Source organism: Nelumbo lutea, chromosome 6, assembly GCF_056320005.1.
Source record: "Nelumbo lutea isolate HS-2025 chromosome 6, American lotus-T2T, whole genome shotgun sequence".
NCBI lineage: Eukaryota > Viridiplantae > Streptophyta > Magnoliopsida > Proteales > Nelumbonaceae > Nelumbo > Nelumbo lutea.
In genome coordinates, this window is record NC_142689.1 from 22599261 (window position 1) to 22618266 (window position 19006).

Genomic DNA, 19006 nt, shown 5'->3' on the forward strand with positions numbered 1-19006 from the left:
CATACTTTGCCTGGAGGTCATGAAATTCCTGGGAGTCTTTAAAATCCCAGACTGCTTTCTCTAGCTTAGCCTCCACCATCTGATCGAAGTTTCGGGTCCGGTTCAGAAGAGTGGATTCCAAGTCTTGCACCTGCTGCCCGAGAAGCTCCCTCTCCCCCGCCATCCTCGATGACTCCTCCCTGTAGCGTGCGCTCTCTTCAGTAAGCCAAGCGATTTGAGCTTCCTGGTCATGGACGAGCAGCTCTTGAGACTCGCTCCCCTTGCCGGTGTGCTGGAGCTCACCCCGGACCCGGTCGAGCTCGACCTGGAGCCTTTGGTTGGTAGCACGCTAGTCGAGAGCGTCGACGCGATGGATGTGCGTCTGGAGAGCCATGACATGAATGACAGAATTTACCTATCGGCAAGAAAGAAAGATCAGAAGACAGCGGGAAAGGGCAAAACAAGAGAAGAGGAAAGGTCACTTACCACCATACAGTGAGCAGAGGCGAACGCGAATAAATCCCCGGGCTCCATGTTTCCCCATTGAGCGATTTCATCATTGGTAACTGCTTTCCAGCTCCTCCGTCGGGCTACCAGATAGTCAATTACCCCTTCCCAGTTTCCCACTAGGAATCGGGGGTAAGGACGGGGCTGAAGGGGGTTGAAGGATGCCTCCCCTGACTGAGGGAGTTCGCTCCCCCCAGGGTTAGCCCCACTAGTCCCCTCAGGGGGGCATCGGAACCTTGGGCGAAAGAGAGGGAAGGACCGACTCGGCGGACCTGAACTCAGTGCCCCCCAAAGGCGAGGTTTGGTTAGGGCGCGTCCTCTTCGCTTGGTGTCTCTTGCTGCCTGAGAGAAGGCGGCGCGAATCAGCACTAGACATGATGGCTGCCACAAGACCACAAGGTATTAGTCCGATAATAGACAATGCATGTGTACACGTCTCAAGGCACTACGCGACCTAAAAGACTGACCTACCCGGGCTCAAGCCCGCCTGCACGAGCTTCTCCTCGGCTAAGTAGTCTGATCAATGGAAGCCTACCGACGCCTAGGACAACATCGTTTTCTGAGTCTCAGGGTCCAGCTTGGCCCCAGGGTCCTAGACAACGCCCCTCCAAGCAGTAGGAAAGGGTCACCCCTCGGGGTTACGGACCACAAAATAGTCTCGCTTCCAGGCGAGAATCTTATTCGGCACCTCATATAAGAGCTTATAGCCGCGACGGGGGGAGAGGTAATAAAAACGCCTCTCCGGAGGAACCCCAGGAGCAGCATTCTTTATACCGAGGATAGATGCAAAAATATCAAGATCCAAAGGGAGACAATACTCGTAACACAAAGATATAGTCCCAACCATGTTTCAAATGGCGTTGGGATGAAGTTGGTCAATGGTGATGTTAAAATGATTTAGCACATCCACTATCAAGGGGTGTAGGGGGAGACGTAAGCCGACCTTGAGCTGCTCCTGAAAAATTACTATGTCATTGGGACCATGCTCCCAAGGGAAGTTTCCAGTAGGGAGGCTATAAACCAGGTCCCCAGGGAGACGAAAGTAGCGGATTAGAGATCTGAGTCTCTCCGCTGTCATTAAGGATGGGCCAAAGGTATCAAGCTTCCTTCCCCTAGAAGTAGATGCCGTATCGCCAGAGGCTTCCCGAGCCTCCAGAATACGCTCCCAGGCTCCCCCCGAGCTCGAGGGAGCATCATCATCCTGGCTATCACCCCTGCGATAGGCATGACGTGGGTACCCGGACATGGCTGACGACGATTGGGACTCACCAAAGTAAGACAGAACGAAGCTGACTGAGAAACTCAAGTAAGCTAGGCGAAGTATGCAACATCAAAATCCAAAGGATGATGTGGAGGAAGGTAGGAACTGAGGAGGGGCCCTATTTATAGCCCCCACCCTTTCAAACTAACAGCTCGGATCAAAGCAGATCCAACGGTCCGCAGATTTCCTGACCGCACGCCTCCTGAAAACCGAAGGCGATTGGCGGCGCGTCTTCCACGATCAAGGTAGTCGCAACCGCACGACATTCGGAATTAAAGGCCACCTCAGCACATTTTCGGAATCTGAAAAGTCAGGGAAGACAGAAGATCTCTTGATTCCCGCGAACGCATTTAATGGGAGTAGTCAATCAAGTTTGAATTTCGGTCAAATCAGCCCATTGCGCTTCATAAACTCCCCGCGCTAAGGCGATACTCTTAGCTCGAGGAGTGGGGGGCAATTGATGAAGGGTAATTTGATCCGATCTATGAAACAACGACACGTGGACATTGACCCGACGTAAGCAACATCTCAGCATTGTGGTCCGGTATAGCTAAGTAACAGGCCCCTAAAGCAGCTCGCCACGACGCGAGCCCCCGGTTCCCCGAGCTACTACCTCTAAAGGAATATTCCGAGGCAACTTCAGCTCGCAAGCTAAGAAAACCAAGTCACCCGAACTCCCAAGCAGGCAAGTCATCCCAAAGAATATGTCTACTAATGGCACTCCTGAAGTATTCCTAGCTCGCTACAAAGTAGCTCGCGAATGGGTCGCACGAGCATTCCACAGGAAGCTTCTATCTGACAGGCCGTACCAGTCAGACTGCGCCATATCCCCTATTGACAGCGTAATCCCTATCCTTTTGGTAGCATGCGCCCACGTCTCTCAGTAGGTGGAGGCGTGCCTGTCACTTTGGAGACGTGTCACTCGCCTAGGTAAGGAGTACATCCCAACGGCCACCTGCGCAGCCCTGGCAGTTAACGGCTATGGCAGGGGATCCAGTGGTGGTTATGCCCAATCCCCCAAGGAGCGCCCCTATAAAAGCCCTCAGGACAGAGGAGAAAGATCTTCGGAGAAATAGACCAAAAAATCTCTTGAGCACAGGAACACTGCGTGACCTACACTCTGAGCCCTCGTTTTTTCCTTTCACTCCCCACACACAGTATTAACTTAAGCATCAGAGTATTCCCACCGGGTAAACCCCCGGGAATCCTTCCTTTCATCTTCTCAGGTCCCGCCCGTTGCCAACAAGGAGCCAGTCAGCGGTCAGCTAGGAGTGTCTGGATCGTGCTACATCACTACTGTTTATAAACATTTTTGGGATGATATGAAAGATGACATTAGTGAGTATGTGAAGGATTTTCTTTTGTTAATAAAAAAATTGTGAAGAGGTTTAATCATACTTGTATCACTTTGGTTCCTAAGAAGGATAATGCTTCGTTTAAGAAAGATTTTAGTCTATTAGTTTATATAATGTTATTTATAAGATTGTGGCTAAATTGTTGGCAATGAGACTTAGACCTCTTCTTGAAAAATGCATTTTTCTGTATCAAATGCTTTTGTTCCGAGTAGGCATTTAATGGAAGATATTATCATGGCCCATGAAGTTCTTCATTATATGGGGAAATGTAAGAAGGGTTCTAGTTTTGTTGCTATTAAGTTGGATATGATGAAAGCTTATGATAGGATGAGTTGGGATTTTTTTAATTAAGGCTTTGAAGGCTTTGGGTTTTTCTAATAGTTTTTATCAAATGATTTATTTTTATATTTCCTTTGTTTCTTATTCTATTTTAATTAATGGTTTTGATGAAGGCCATGTTATTTCACAGAGGGGCCTTAGACAAGGTGATCCTTTATCCCCTATCTTTTTATTTTGGGAATAGTAGTTTCATCTAGGATTTTGGTTAAGGAGGAAGATCTCGGTAAAATTCATGATACTAGGATAGCTCGAAATGCTCCTTCAATTTCTCACATTCTTTTTGCTGATGATGTTTTCCTTTTTGTTAAAGCTTCTAGAGAGGATATTGCTAATCTTTTGGATATAATTACTCTTTTTCAAAATATGTCTGGGCAAGCTACTTATCAATTGTCAAAAATTTGGTGTCTATTTTAATAAGAATGTCCATCGTAAATGTAGGAAGTTGTAATGTAGGCAATTGAAAATGGGCAATCTTGACTATCATTGTAAATATTTAGGCATCCTTTGTTTTGGAATAAAAATATGAATACTTCCTTCTCTTATCTTTTGGATAAATTTTCAAACTAAATTAAATGGTTGGAAATTGACAAATCTGTCTCAAGTTGGAAAGTTGGTTTTGTTGAAATCTTCTCTTCTATCAATTCCTAATCATATTATGTCTGTGGTGGATCTTCCCAAAACTCTTAATGTGAAATTAGATAGAATTCAAAGAAAATTCTGATGAAATTTTGGTAAAAATTCTAAAGGCTTTTTTTTGGGCTAATTGGGGCCATATATGTTCCCCCAAGTCTTATGGGGGGTTAGGTGTTGGAAAGGCTAGTGAAGTTAATAAAGCTTTTCAATTGACGTTAGCCTGGATTTTTTTTTTGAATCAGGGGACAAAGGTTTTTCCTTCAAGGTTAAAATCAAACAGTTCAAGGATTTAGAAGTCTGGTTTCAAAGCTATTTCACTACTCAAACGGAATTTAATTTTAAAGTTTCTTAATGATGTGGTTCTTCCTACAGGTCCCATTGATCGTAATTATCAAAATATTTGTTTTGGGGATGTAGTTGATAGTCTGGGTAACTAGAATGCTGAATGCATTTCTCAAATTCTTGGGAACACTTGGGTTAACCATGTGCTTAATGTTCATATCTTTTTAAAGATGTTTTAGATATACATACTTGTTTTATTTGGAATTGCTCAAGAAATGGCATTTCAATTGTGAAATCTGCTTATATTTTTATTTGGAATAGGAGAGCTTTTCGGCTGTCACCTATCTTAGAGAAATTGATGAGAAATATTTGGAAACTAAAGATTGGTCCGAGGTTTAAGTTGTTTCTTTGGAGATTAATTAGAAATTTTGTTCCTGTAATGGCTGCAAGTGATTTGTTTTCCAGTGAGTACTGTGTTTATTGTAATACACATGGTGAAACTTTGATTCATTTGTTTTTCAAATGCCCTGTGGCAAGAGCTCTTTGGTATTCGTCTCCCTGGAATTTCAGATCAGATATGTTTACTAGTAATACCCTTGCTGAAATAATTTTGAATTTTCTAAATTCATGTGGTTCTGGTGAGGATAAGAACGAGCTTTTAGCTTGGATAGCTGTCTCTTGTTATTATATTTGGACTTCTAGAAATAATATTACTTTTTGTCAGCAATGTTTTTCTCTTCATCATGGTTGAATGGTGTTTATGCAATCTTTTCATGGAATTTCAATTGGAAGAGCTCATGAGAGTTCTTTGGGATTATCTTGTAGATATTTAAAGGCTGTTCCGATAGCTTCTTCCTTTTTCATTTTTTGTGATGGAGAGCATGGTTTTCAAACCGTTATTGATTTGGATATTTAGTTCGTTCGGCCCGGATGATTGAACGATCTGTTGACTTGGGTGGTTAAACCGTCGATTTGTTCAATGGATTTTGGCCATTTTTTATTTTTTAGTTTTTATTGTTAGAACGGATCATCTAATTGAACCGGATGATTGAACCATTGGCCCAATTAAAGTGGTTCCGTTTCCGAATCATCTTTTAAAACTATGATAGAAAAATAATCGATCATTGTATGGAATCATATGGTTTTGTGTGCTATAATTCTGGTAGTTTTGTTACTACTGTTGGGGAAATGTTTGATTCAAGAGGGTCCTGTGGAAGCGGAATTATGTTTGATTCAAGAGGGCCTTGTGCTTTGCAAAAGATAATGGTTTTTTGGCAGTGGTCATTTTATTGATAGTTTAATTTTAGTAAAAGCTTTGGCCTTGGGTCTTATGGATATACCTTGGAACTGTTTTTCTTTTTCGGATAAAATTATTGGTCTCTATAAGTCATTTAAACTTTCAAAAATCTTTTATGTAGATAGGTCAAAGAATATGTCGGATAATAGGATCGAATTAGGATCACCCCCTATCCAATCCAATATATAATATGTGCGTGGGCATATGTTATTTATTTATTTTTTAATACGTTAATATTTTATTTTTGTAATGATGAAAATAGTTGATAATATTATTTTTTGTTGCTTTATATAAACCATTATATTTTTTTAATAATTAATTAATTTTTCAGATATAAAAACAGATCAAATCAGATTCGGATATTCAACATCCTTGATGGATTAGAATTCGAATTCAAATTGATGTTTGCGAGATCCAATCAGATCCTCAAATTGGATTGGATCGGATCTGCCATTTGTATTATCAATCATATTCGAATATATAAAGATCCAATCAGATATTTATTTTATGGGTAAATTGCTGAAACCTCCCCTAAAGTTTCTGGTTGTTTTTGAAACTTCCCTTGAAGTTTAGTAATTGCAATCACCTCCCTTTAGCTTTCTGATATAGTTGCAAGTATAACCCCTTTGTTAGAATCTTCTGAAAATAGGCATAAAAATGTCCAAAATACCTATGGAGTTACTTTTGACCAAAATCTTTATTTTACTATTTTCTCTTCATATGAATCATTAGCCCAAATCCTTCCAACCTCTTTTCTTTTGTCCTTCATATCAATGGCTCAAATATAAAATTGTAACTTTAAATTCTCTATTTTCTTATTGTATATAAGTTTGTATTTTTTGTAGAAACCATTCTCAATAGTAATTGAATTGGTATTTTGGACATTTTGGGCCTCTTTTTAGAAGATTCTAATAGAGGGGGCTAATTTGTAATTGTATCAAAAAGTTTAGGGGAGGTGATTGCAATTAACAAACTTCAAGGGAAGCTTCAGCAATGGTAAGAAACTTCATGGGAGGTTTCAACAAATTACCTTTATTTTACAGGGGGTCTCACTTTGGTACCTGAATTTCAAAATATGCCATTTTAGTACCTGAACTCCTAAAACATCCCAATTTATTCCCTACTGTTAGCATTCTGTCGATCATCTATATCACATGATGACATGTGCAACTTAAAACTTTAAAAAATGTCAAAATTACCCTTGGAAATAAGGCACTATTCGTCATCTTCTTCCTCAAAAATCAAGATTGAACCACAGCAATGGTAAACAACCTAAAAGACATTTGGAATTGGGCATTTGAATAGTTGATAAAGAAAATTAGATGACACCCAAATGGCATTTATATCTTTTCACATGCCACTTAACGTCAGTTAATGATTTTGAACTAAATTGGAATGTTTTGGGGGGTTAAAATACTGAAATAATGAACACATTTTAAAATTTGGGTATCAAAATAAGGCTAGGCCCAAAATACAAGATACTAATCTTCAATTTACCCTATTTTATATACGAGAGAGAATTGAGGTAGGAGATAAATTTTATATTAAATTAGAGTATAAATCATAATTACAAACAAAATTTTTATCCACTTGAGAATTTGGACTACAAACAGAGCCTGAAAACCGAAGCATTTGATTAAACAACGAAATTTAAGAAAATTAATTTGCTGTCATAGTTTTCATTCATCCCATTGATAGCGGACTGTTCGTGTATATGTTCCATTGATATTTGCGACAGATATAATGGCTGAGCAAATGCAGTAACTCTGACCACTGGGAGTGAACAACTGGCCTTACTTTTTGTGCCAACATCAAGAAAACGCCAAAAATAGGGCCAGCTGCTTCATACAGAGTTCACATTGACCAACATCTCATGTACAATAGCAGCAACAACTGGCCTTAATATGCATATTAGTATATTAATATTACTATGACTACTCCAAATTCATAGCAAAAATTAGTAAATTACCAAACTTGGGCTTACACAAGACAAGTTATACCTCTCCTTTTTTAAAACTAGGCCAAACACTCAATAAAAGTTAAATTTAATTATATATATATATATATATATATATATATCAATTTATATCTTTATCCTTTATTTTTATATATGCAATTATGTATAGTCTTTACATTAAGTTATAAGATGAATTGATTAACCCAAAGTTTAAAACATCGATATATCCCAATACGTCAAAAAGGGTGTATTTTTTCTATTTTTTCAAAATTTTAAAAGTCGGCCTTTTATGCTATTTAACCATCAAAACGGTTTCTTTTTAAATCTGTTTAATTAACATATTAAAAACGAAAAGGTACAATGCCATACATTGCTTCGAAATTTTGAACCTTGGATCATTAACCAGCAAAGCACTTTGGGCCATTACACTAACAAACGCCACTTTGGTTGCGATGTCTTTTTCAGTGTCGATGGTTTTCTGCAATTCTACTTTATTTTTTATGGTAGAAGACAGTATGCTTTCAATTTGAAGGCGGGCAGGGGTCCACAACCACTAACTTAGAAGCCAAATCAAACTCAAATGAAGGGAAATCTTGTACCTTGAGCTTCTGCTGGAACAGTGGAATCTGCCTTTCATGGTGACTGAACCAAAGACGTCCACAAGTAGAGAGGTGATGAAAACATCCAGGAGAGTTGATCTCTTGTGGTATTAGTATGACCCTAATTCAGCATTTTCTAAATCCTAAAACAACAGTGGGAGGATGCAATCAGAATCCGAATTGAGCCTGATGTGGCCGGACCGCCGGAGGGCATTTCTGGACTCTGGCCACTCGTCCTCAATGACTAAAGGTACCCTAGCACACTTCAGATGTAGGCATAAACCCATAAATAGACTACTAAAAGCTTTGTTTGTATTTGTGGTTCATTCGTAAGGTTTTATGACAAGTTAATCTATGTCAACTCCATACAAATAGTAGTAGTGTTTTAGCTTTTCGGGAAATTTCCAAATAGTAGTAGAGGCAAGACTGACTGATGTGGAATAAGTGGCTGAAAGTTTTTTGAAGACCCGTGATCGGAAGAAAAGAAGAAAAGAAACCAAAATAGGCATTCAAATTTCAAATGACAATGATTTTTTACATCTTCTAGACACAAATCCCATCATTTTTGTTTCGAAATGGGTGTTTTTCTAAAAATTTACTGTCATGCATCTTAAGTGGCAACTTAAAAAAGATATTATTTGTATTTGAAATCTAAAAAGAAGCATATATGATTTTCTATTTTTAAAGGCTCTGAATTCGTTTGTATTGGATCAAACCTTTAGCCTTTGAAATTTCCTAACTTTACTATTTTACCCCTAGAATAAACTATTTGGTAATAATTATAAAAATAATTTATTAAAATCAAAATGGTTTTGGAAAATACGAGTAAATTCCAATGAAAAAGTAATAAAATAGTTAATAAATAATAAAAATAAAATATGCAATAACTAATACAAATTAAAATACTTAATAATTAATACAAATAATATATTGTGGAAAATCAATCCTCCACTTCCAAACATAAATCTGGCAAAATGATCCTTAATAACATGCCCTTTAGCGTTCAAATCTAGGTTTCACGACAACAGTTTTGAGACTAGAAGGAATGCTCAATATATTGATACGGCCGATACGTCAGTAGGGGTGTATCGGCCTATATTGAGGCTCATTTCTCCTAATATTTTTTTTTTTAGTTTTTCTTAAACCCGGTTCAAATGGGTTGGTTTAAGTCTTGTCTACCCCTAAACTGGGTTAAACCCCGAAATACCCCTTGTAGGGAAGTATTGAGAAGCCCCCGATACGATACGTATCAACCAATACAGCTTGATATGTATCAAAATTCCGAACCTTAACTGGGAGGATTTGAATCATTCTCCTATGAGGATCTTTCTAGCAATAACTCTGAGACAAGCCCTTCGGTCGATCTTTTTGTCGCATAGCAGCCACGACCTTGCAATTGGCCTTGGCAAGATCCAAGCAAAAATCACGACCAATGCTTGAAGAAGCATTGGTAACCATCACTGTAATAGGGGAGGAAGAAAAGGAAAATGGGGAAGAAGAGAAAGAGAAAGAAACAAAGAGGAGAAAATAGATTGTCGATGCCGAGAGTTGCTGTGGTGATCTAAAGCGAAAAACAGAGGAAGGTGGAAGTTGTGGGACTAGAGAGAAAGAAGAAGAAGAAGAAGACGAAGAGAGAGGGAGAAAGAGAAGGTAGGAGGAGTCACTTGCCGCCGTTGGTTTGCCGTTGCATCAAGTGGAGAAGATGAACAGTGGGAGAGAGGAAAAATGCTTGTATTTAGTTCAAATCATCAATGATATTTTGGACTTTCAGCCAAGTTTGAAACATGTATGACCACGTTCAGTGCCTAGCTAGCCTGGGTCTTATTAGATCAGATCTGAAAATTCATTTCATAGTCAAATTCAGATATACTTCCAAACACCTTTGACATCTGAAAAGCAACATTTTTAGACTTCAAAGGTCTGAAGAATATTATCAAATGCCACCTTAGTCATTTTAGCTTATTTTGAATCCAAGTTTATTTAGGAAACCTTATTAAAATATAATGTGTTTGGCGAATTTGAGACAGATTAGGAATTTTACTACTTTTAGTAATCTTAATAATCTTTGGAGTTTTCTCTTCTTCTTCTGGATTACATGCTTCCCAATACATCAATGACTATATGAACCAATGTGCCACATGGACGGAGATTGTCAATAGCCAAAGTGTTCTCAGGCTTGAGCCATGTTTGAATTATATGCCAGTGTTTAGAACTGATGTTTTTTTGAAAAATGGTATCACATAAATGTCACATTCGAAATCCGTTTTTTCAGACAATGTCTAATGTTTGGTTGTGTTCTTTTTTTCCCAAAAATGTTTTCTCAAACCACACTTTGAAAATCAGGAAAGGTGTGGCCTGTTGGTTCATCTTTTACTGTTATAGAAACAATATTTTGACATGGCATCGAAAAACACCTATATGACGACAACGTCAATGGTCCCAAATAGAAAAAAGAAAAAGCATTTTCTGAAAAATATGGCATGTCAATGCAGCACCATTTTCTCAAAAAACGCTTATTAGGAAACAACAATGGTTCCAAACGTGTACTCTAATATTAGATTGCCATCAGCATTTAAGGTGTTTCTACTTTCTAACAAGTTCAACTTAAGCCATATTAAGGAGCAGCTCGCTCAAAACCTCTTTGAAAAACTCATCACTAACAAAAACAAGTCATTCAATTTAGTTGTCCATACTCCATATTATACGAGCTATCAAACAACCCCAAGTATTTTAAGGTAGATACCAAGGCCTCATTTGCATCTTGGTAAATAACTTAATTATCTGGTTAAATGCATTTATCCAGACTAGTGTTTTTGAAAAATATTTGGAGTTGGATCAATTATCAATGTTCTTTTATTTCCTAGGTAAAGGTGAGCAACGACCAATTTATCAAAACAATGACATTATTAGAGGGATAATATTGTCTTATCACATATTAGCAATTTTTGGTTTACATGGATAAATAATTTACTTAATTCTAAGGAGGGTATTAGTTCCCAAGTAAATGAGTCACTCGGGAACTGTTCTTTTTTCACTAATATCAGAAAACCTAAAATGGATTTATTTCTTTTTCATAAGCCTACCAACTTATCCACCCCTACTTCCCATAAAACAAATGAGGCCTAAGTGGTTTTGTCGTTTCTTTTCCATTGAATTTATTTATTTATTTATTTTTTATTCATATTATGTACGTATATTGGGCGTATCGTATCACATCTTTGGATTTCCGATGCACCTATATGTTTTCAAGAAGCCAATCATTTTATTGATTAATATTAAAATATATCTATATATAAAACTGAAATTTTAAAAAGAAAACTAGGAAAAAAAATCTTGAGGCAAAAAGTATGGATACTTTAAACCATGGACTTTGGCCAAGTCTGATCGGGTTTGGATTGAGCCCAGCCAACCTACAACAAGCACGGTCTAGTTAATCGATCTTCAACTTTTTCCTTTTCGTTAAATTCTTTTTTGTCAGCTGAGCTGACAAGAGTTCTCAAATCTTCTAGCATTGTCAACACTACGTGGGGTTTGAGTCAAAACAGTTTGGAATTTTAGATACCATATTAACTTAACATGCGACCCACAAGGTACTCGGAGTGGGAGACATGTTATCAATACAAACCCGAGTACTACACAACAAAGAGAAGAGAGGGGAGGCGACGCCTTTTTCTGTCTCCTAAGCACGCCAGCCTTTTCTCATTTTTTTACAGCCACAATGTCATCATCCTCTCATGCTCCTCCAAATCATTTCCCTCCCAACACTTACACCTAAACCCAACTCTTTTCTGCACATTCTCTGCTTTACAAAAGGAGAGCTGCTGGTCCCAGACCAAACAATAAAACTGAAACAGAAACAATTACAATATTGATAGCTTTTCACCATCCAAGCTATTTATTTGAATGGCTTGGAGTTTGGATTGATTAATGGTGGGTAATGGGTTATGCAGATGTTAAGGAATTTGCTCCTTCCAACTCATTACTACCATCTTAAACAACACGCAGCGTGTTCATCTAAACTTCCTTCCCATAACCCACCTAACTTATATTCTTTTCTCCAACTTCCCACTATTAGAAAACAAAATCACAACTAATTTCCTTTCTTTTCTTTCCTTTCCAGTGTACAACTGTTTCATCCAAGACGCTGATCTCTCCTCTGGCTTAAAGGAGGAGTTCTATAAACAGTTAGCTTTTTCTGTTTGCGACCTCTCCTGGGTTTGAAAAGTTTGATTTTGAGCTCCACAGGATCACAGAGTTCACACAGGTACAGCTACAGAGAAGAAGAGCAAGCAATGTTCTAGTATCTTAACTTGCTCATCCTCAATTTCAATTCATCAGTCGCTTATTTCCTCACATGGGCTGTCTCATCTCTGTCTCTATCTTTCTCCCATTAAATGCAGTGATTTTACTTCTGCAATTGTCATGGTATGCCAATGCTCAGGCAATAGACTCCGCTCGTCTTCTTGATTATGTGGTCAGAGACTATGCTTTCCAGTCCTACACAGCGCGCCCCAAGACTGGATTTTTGTACAATGTACGTCTGCCGGCAAACTTATCCGGCATTGGAGCTGATACAGTGAGATTCAGGTGTGGCAGTCTTCGAAGGTACGGAGCGCAGGTTAAGGAATTCCGTTTAGCGATGGGCATTACAATTGATCCTTGCGTGGAGAGGGTTGTAGTGGTTCGACAGAACTTGGGTACCAATTGGTCTTCTATCTATTACAGCAATTACAATTTTTCTGGGTATCAGCTTGTTTCCCCTATTTTAGGCCTTCTGGCATACAATTTTGCTGATTTAAATACTTCAAACCGGTCTGAGATCGGAATTTTTGCTGGGAAAAGACCCATAACCATCGATTTCTCCAAGGTTGCGAGAATCGACACCAGAGGTCTCAGGCCTCTTTGTGCTAGTTTTGATTCACAAGGAAAGGTCAGCCTGTCGAATCAGGTATCTTCCAATGTCTGTGTTGCTTCACAGCATGGCCACTTTGGTCTGGTGGTCGTGCCATCGTTCCCCCAGATGCGAAGGAAGGTTAGCCGATGGAAGGTGGTTGTTGGGAGTTTGGTTGGAGGTGCGTTGGGTGCGTTCCTTCTAAGCTTGCTCATCATTGCTATGGTTATTAAAGCAAAGAAGAAGTCTCGAATGGCAGAGATGGAGAGAAGAGCCTATGAAGAGGAAGCTCTGCAAATATCGATGGTCGGACATGTGAGAGCTCCCACAGCAGCCGTGACGAGAACGCAACCCACACTTGAGCATGAGTATTCTCCTCCTTCCTGAGTCTTTATTACTAATTTATTATTTTTTGGGTAAATCATAAATGTAACTGCAATTGTGAGTCATCTGGCTTTGATGACAGAGAGTGAGAGAGATCCACCCAAAAGTGATAGAACTCCCAGAATTGACTCCATTTTTTATTGGGAATTTCATCTGCTTAGGCTCTGAATCTGTGAATTGTGATATAAGAAAATTCTGAAATCCTGATGTACCAAACCATTTCAAGCTTTCATCAATTCTGGGTTGTTTGTTTCTTTTCAAATATTTGTGAAATATGTATACTATGTTGGGTAGTCTTCATTGCCTTTCTTTTATTTTCTTCTCTGGGTGGGAGTGGGTGGAACAAACTCTGAAGGCTGATTGCATTTGTTGGTATCAAAGAATATTAATTGTTTTTCTCTTAATCCTTAACAGTTATCCCTCCTTGAAGCAGAATAGCTATTAAATTTATGAAAATATGATACCAATTGTGATGGTAACTGGTTCTGAAACGGTTCTCTATTACCCCTTGAGAATCACATTAACAGGCTATCAGAGTTCAGGGAATTCCATTCTCTTAGAAATAAGAGGAGATAGAGGAAAACATTCGCTTCTGTTAGCCATTGCTGCCTCACATCAGTGTATTACTGACCCCCTCACAGTGCATACTTGCAAGCCTACAGTGTTGAACAAGGTGCAGATCAGACTAACCCAACCAGTTCTTCTTTTACAGACAACAGAACCATACTCAAATATCAAACCCAAATTTCTCATATGGTGAGAACCCCAAACAGATCATGATTTCAGAAATAACTTTTAGCAACACTGAGCTTTGGAGTTTGACCTCCATGTCGGCCCTTATACATGGAAAAGCAATGGATATCATATTGGATAAGAAAGCCATGTGGCCTAGAGTGGGGAGCTACTGTACTTTTTTCCCTGCACTTGTTGCAGTAAGAAATCAATGTGTACAAGTGTTCCATTGCACATGCTTAAAGATCTGTGCATGTGACATTAACTGAGCTCTACAGTCATGAACACCTGCTATACTGTACAGTACTGATTGGTTAGTGCAGTAAGTGCAGGGGAAAAGTGTAGCAGATTGGACTCTGTCTCCTGTCCTATGCATAAGAAAGTCTTAAATTGAAGTGATATAATGTATTTCCATCAGCCAATGGTCCTAAAGTGAACTTGAATTCAACTAACTTCTTGCCCAGTCCAAAGTCCAAAGTCTAAACCATGCAATTGACCAAGATAAGGCTTTATTATAGAATTGATTGTCCAAGCACATTTTGATTGATGCATTCGTGAGGGTTTGAACCAACACAATTTCTTGCCACTTGATGGACCCTGCAAATCTGCAACAGCTAAAGGCGTATTGGCGTTTTTTAATCTGGTTGAAAAAAATACCAATCTTTCAGGTTGATGACCAACATCAGAACCTAACACCACCTTGAACCTAGATGGTGGAAGGGGAACCATCAATTCAATTAGACTCGACCTTGAATTCCAACTATTTGGATGGTGTTTAATTCTATTGTTGTTTATTTGAAAAACAATGTCAGCTGATTGTCACGGTCATTTATCATTTATTCTGAAATGCTATTTGATAAATTGTTGAGAGAAGATTTATTTTAATGTTTTTTTGTAAAAATGATTTGAAGAAATTTTATTTTAATATTTCCATCAACACCAATATGCTTTTTTATGATTCAGCTGTCAAGCAATACTGTAAAACATTTATCAACCACTTTTTTCTCATTTTTCAAGATAAACCCCATACATGTTTATTAAATAAATGGCCACAGTGCCAAACGGCCTCTTGAAATCGGCTACTGGACACGGACATTATGTTCCATCAATAACCATGTGAGGTTTTGGCCACCCAAAAGAAATTACTGACTCTGCCATGAAGGAAATAATAGGAGGATAATTTACGAACTGTTTTTAAAAATGTGTTTGGTAATGGAAGTCTTTTTTTTTTTTTTTCATGTAAATACAAACTATGTATTAGAGTGACCAAAACAATGTGTCATTTGATAGAAGACAATTTACCTCTCAGCGAAAGCATAACTAATGATTGTCTTTGGATAATAAGCTTTTGTGTTTGGGCTTTGAGAAACAAAATTGAGTCATAAAAAATATTAGTTTAAGCACTTTGTAAGAGTTGCTTTTAAAAACTTAATTTAAAGTTAATACACTTTAAACCCCCAAAGCATAAAGCCTAAAATTGGGTACGGGTGCAAATTCGGCAGTATCAAGTTGGATTTTTCTCAAAATTTGAATGGGCCTGGCCTTAATATCAAAGCCCAAAGCAATGTAAAATGCTAACTTCAACCCAACCCTGGTTGCAGCCCTAAAATTGGGGTTTTGGCTGATAATCTAATAGTTGAGATGGTCACTTGATCCAGCGTTTCTTTATGTATGGATAGAGGTGACAATTTCTACCCTATTGGGGCCAGGTTTTTTTTTTTTTTTTGAAGGGCAGTGATGGATTTTGGGATTTTACAACCTATATGGGTGCAGGTAGGATATGGTATTAGGTAAAACCCAATCCTCTGCATGTTGTTAGAAAGCATACCAACTTTATATATTAGGTGTTGAAATTAATAATATTTTAAAATTTATGTGAAGTGTAATTGATAGTTTATGTATTTTTTATATGTCTTAATCAAATTATTGAAAACTTTGTTGTTTATTTGTATTATTTTATTTATTCATTGCTTATACATAACAAGAAATAATGGAAAGTTAGATATGGGTTCTAATTAAATCCAAGCCACTCCTACCCTTCAATGCATGGATGGTATGGTTGTGGAGGGTTTTACATTTTCATGTGCAGAAAGGATTTGGATTCTCAAAATCCAACCTAAAGCGAGTTTTGAGGCAGATACGGATTGGGAGGTTTAGGTAAGGTCTAGAATTTACAAAACCCTCTCATAACCCACCCATTTAGGAAACTTTTTATCATAATAATAATAAAACAAAAATGGAAGCAATCATTTTTTCTAGTTCTTCGATGGTTGATGTAAATAAAAAGGACACTTGCTATATTCTGGTCAGTTGTGCAAGCTTCCATCAACGCTTAGTCATTGCCATGGTTTTTAAAACCAAACCAGTGACTGAACCGGTCAGGGGTCCGGTTATCGGTTCAAACGGTATGACCGTTTGACCCGAATGGTTGGCTTGTTCTGACAAAAAAAAATTTAAAAAATGGTCAAAACCGTTCGAATGGTTAACTGGACGGTTCAGCGGTTTGCTGACCAAAATCAACAGTTTTGAGAAAAAAATTGGTTTTGGGGAAAAACAAAACCGGTCATTCCCGGTTTTTCTGGTCCGACAATCCAGTCCGGTCCGGTTTTGAAAACCATGGTCATTGCTATCTCTGTCTTCCCTCAATGATCACCGATGATATTACATCCCGTCATCCATGGCATGCAATGACCTACACGTAAGTACATACAACTGCAACTAGGGATTCTTTTTAGATGCATATTGTTCTGATCAACCTACATTTTTTGTTGTAAGGTTGCAAATCTCAGATAAGAAATGCCTCATCCTTCCAATTAGGGGTGTCAATTGGAGTCGATGAGGTCCAATATAATCTAATGAATATTTTAGACCATTTTGGATCGGTCCAATTTAATGTCTGAACCATTTAATTTGTTTAAATTTGTTTTAATTCAGATGAATCCAAACCTGATCCATTGACATATATTTTTATCTTCCATCAATGGACCAGAAGCTGACCCAATCCAATATAAATTCATTACGGATGGACCAGGTCTAATCCAGTCCAACAAGTATTTTGGACCATTAAGTCTAGACAGTCCAATTTAATGTCTTATTGATCCGTCCAATCCGCTCTAATTGATTTTAATTTGAACGGGGTCCAACCCAAAACAGATCCATTGACACCCATACTTCGGATATGAGGAATCCAACTTCGTACTGGCATTGTCATCGATTACTTGCAATTATATCATCATCGATCTCCTAATGGCATATATGTCTAATATTAATTATGATGATAAGGGTGCCTCAAACGACAGCAGCCTGTGTTGCCATCAAATGCCATGGATCGTTGTGGTTGTTGTTAAGTCCTATTAATGGTGGCTATGACTCTAAAGAGTGGTTGCAGTGTGAGATCGATGGTTGAGATGTTGGTGGCAGTTCAACATGCGGCAAAGATTGTAGGACAAAGTATCTCTATCTAAGGCGATTGATTGTCTTAAACATGATTTTGAAAACTGGACTGGACTGAACGATACGATCAGTTGATTTGTGAAGCAGTCAGATTTTAGGGTAAAACAGAAGCAGTCAGATAATCAAACAGACATGGGAATAGGCTATTCCGAATCCGATTCTAATTCCAACTATGAACCAAAGGGACTCTTGTTTTTGGTTTAGAAAACAAAACTATATACATTTGCAAATGCCCAAAAATCTAATATACCTAATAAACAAGGGGCATATGACACCAACAAGAAAAAAGAGGTCAATGCGATATAATAAATGTTAGGATAGGTTATACTTCAGTGATGTTTGAAATGGCTCAGTTTGAAAAGAGTACAAATGCAAATATGTACAGTGCAAAAACATAAAGGCGGCGTTCTTTTTTCGGATTTTGAGAGGGGGATGGTTCCCATTGACCAAGAATCCCTTGTTCTTTTTTTTTTAGATTTATGTGGGAATCAGGGAAAGTTTATTTTCCTCCGTAAGTGATACCCATCTCCTAGGTGGATAAATAACTTTCCCACTTAGGGGGAAAGTTGCCAACACTTGAATGGGACAAAAATGCCCCTTTTAATAATGGATTTTTTATGACTAAATTGGTCATTTTCTTATTTACATGAGAAATTAAAGAACAAGTAAGTAACTGCATTTACACAAATAAGTAACTTACTGAAAAGCAAACAGGGCCAAAAAATAATACAAAATATAAGGTTTTGCAGTCTACATATTTGCATTTGTACTCCTTCCAAACTAAACCATAAGATCAATTTGGAAGGAGTACAAATACAAATATGCCAATGCAAAACCTTACATTTTGTATGTATTTGCACTGTACATATTTGTATTTGTACTTTTTCCAAACTGAGTCTTAGGGATCCAATTTGGGTGGGTCCAACTTGAGTTTGGACATACCCAACCCATAATTTTACATAGGAATTTTTACTCCTCAAGTTGGGCCTAGACCAAAATGTTCATGTTTTTTTTATTTTCAGGCTGGGCCCAAGCATAGCCTTAGGTAGCTTGAACGTAGCCTAAGCTCGGCCCAACATTATCCCAAAACAAGCACACACACATGTACATTGCGAGAAATTTTTCTTTATTATTAGCTTTTTGAACTTTAAGTATGTCTTAATTAAGATAAAAATTGAAAATTAACAAAAGTAACAATATGATTAAAAATACTTAAATGTGCATGTGTATTGAATTATTATTAGAGAAAATTCATGATAGGTACCCTCTATTTTAGTCCGAGTGACAATTTAGTATCTGAACTTTAAAATGCCATAACATAATGTTAACCAACAGTT

The 19006-nt window shown here is 38.0% G+C and overlaps 1 protein-coding gene across 1 annotated transcript; it reads left to right on the plus strand.

Annotated features, from left to right (window-relative positions):
- The first annotated feature begins 12000 nt into the window (after positions 1-12000).
- LOC148847907 (uncharacterized) lies at positions 12001-13746 on the plus strand. Its single transcript, XM_088948744.1, has 2 exons — positions 12001-12139; positions 12330-13746. The coding sequence occupies exon 2, from the start codon at positions 12564-12566 to the stop codon at positions 13485-13487; it is 924 nt and encodes a 307-aa protein (XP_088804870.1). The 5' UTR covers positions 12001-12139; positions 12330-12563; the 3' UTR covers positions 13488-13746.
- Positions 13747-19006: the final 5260 nt, after the last annotated feature.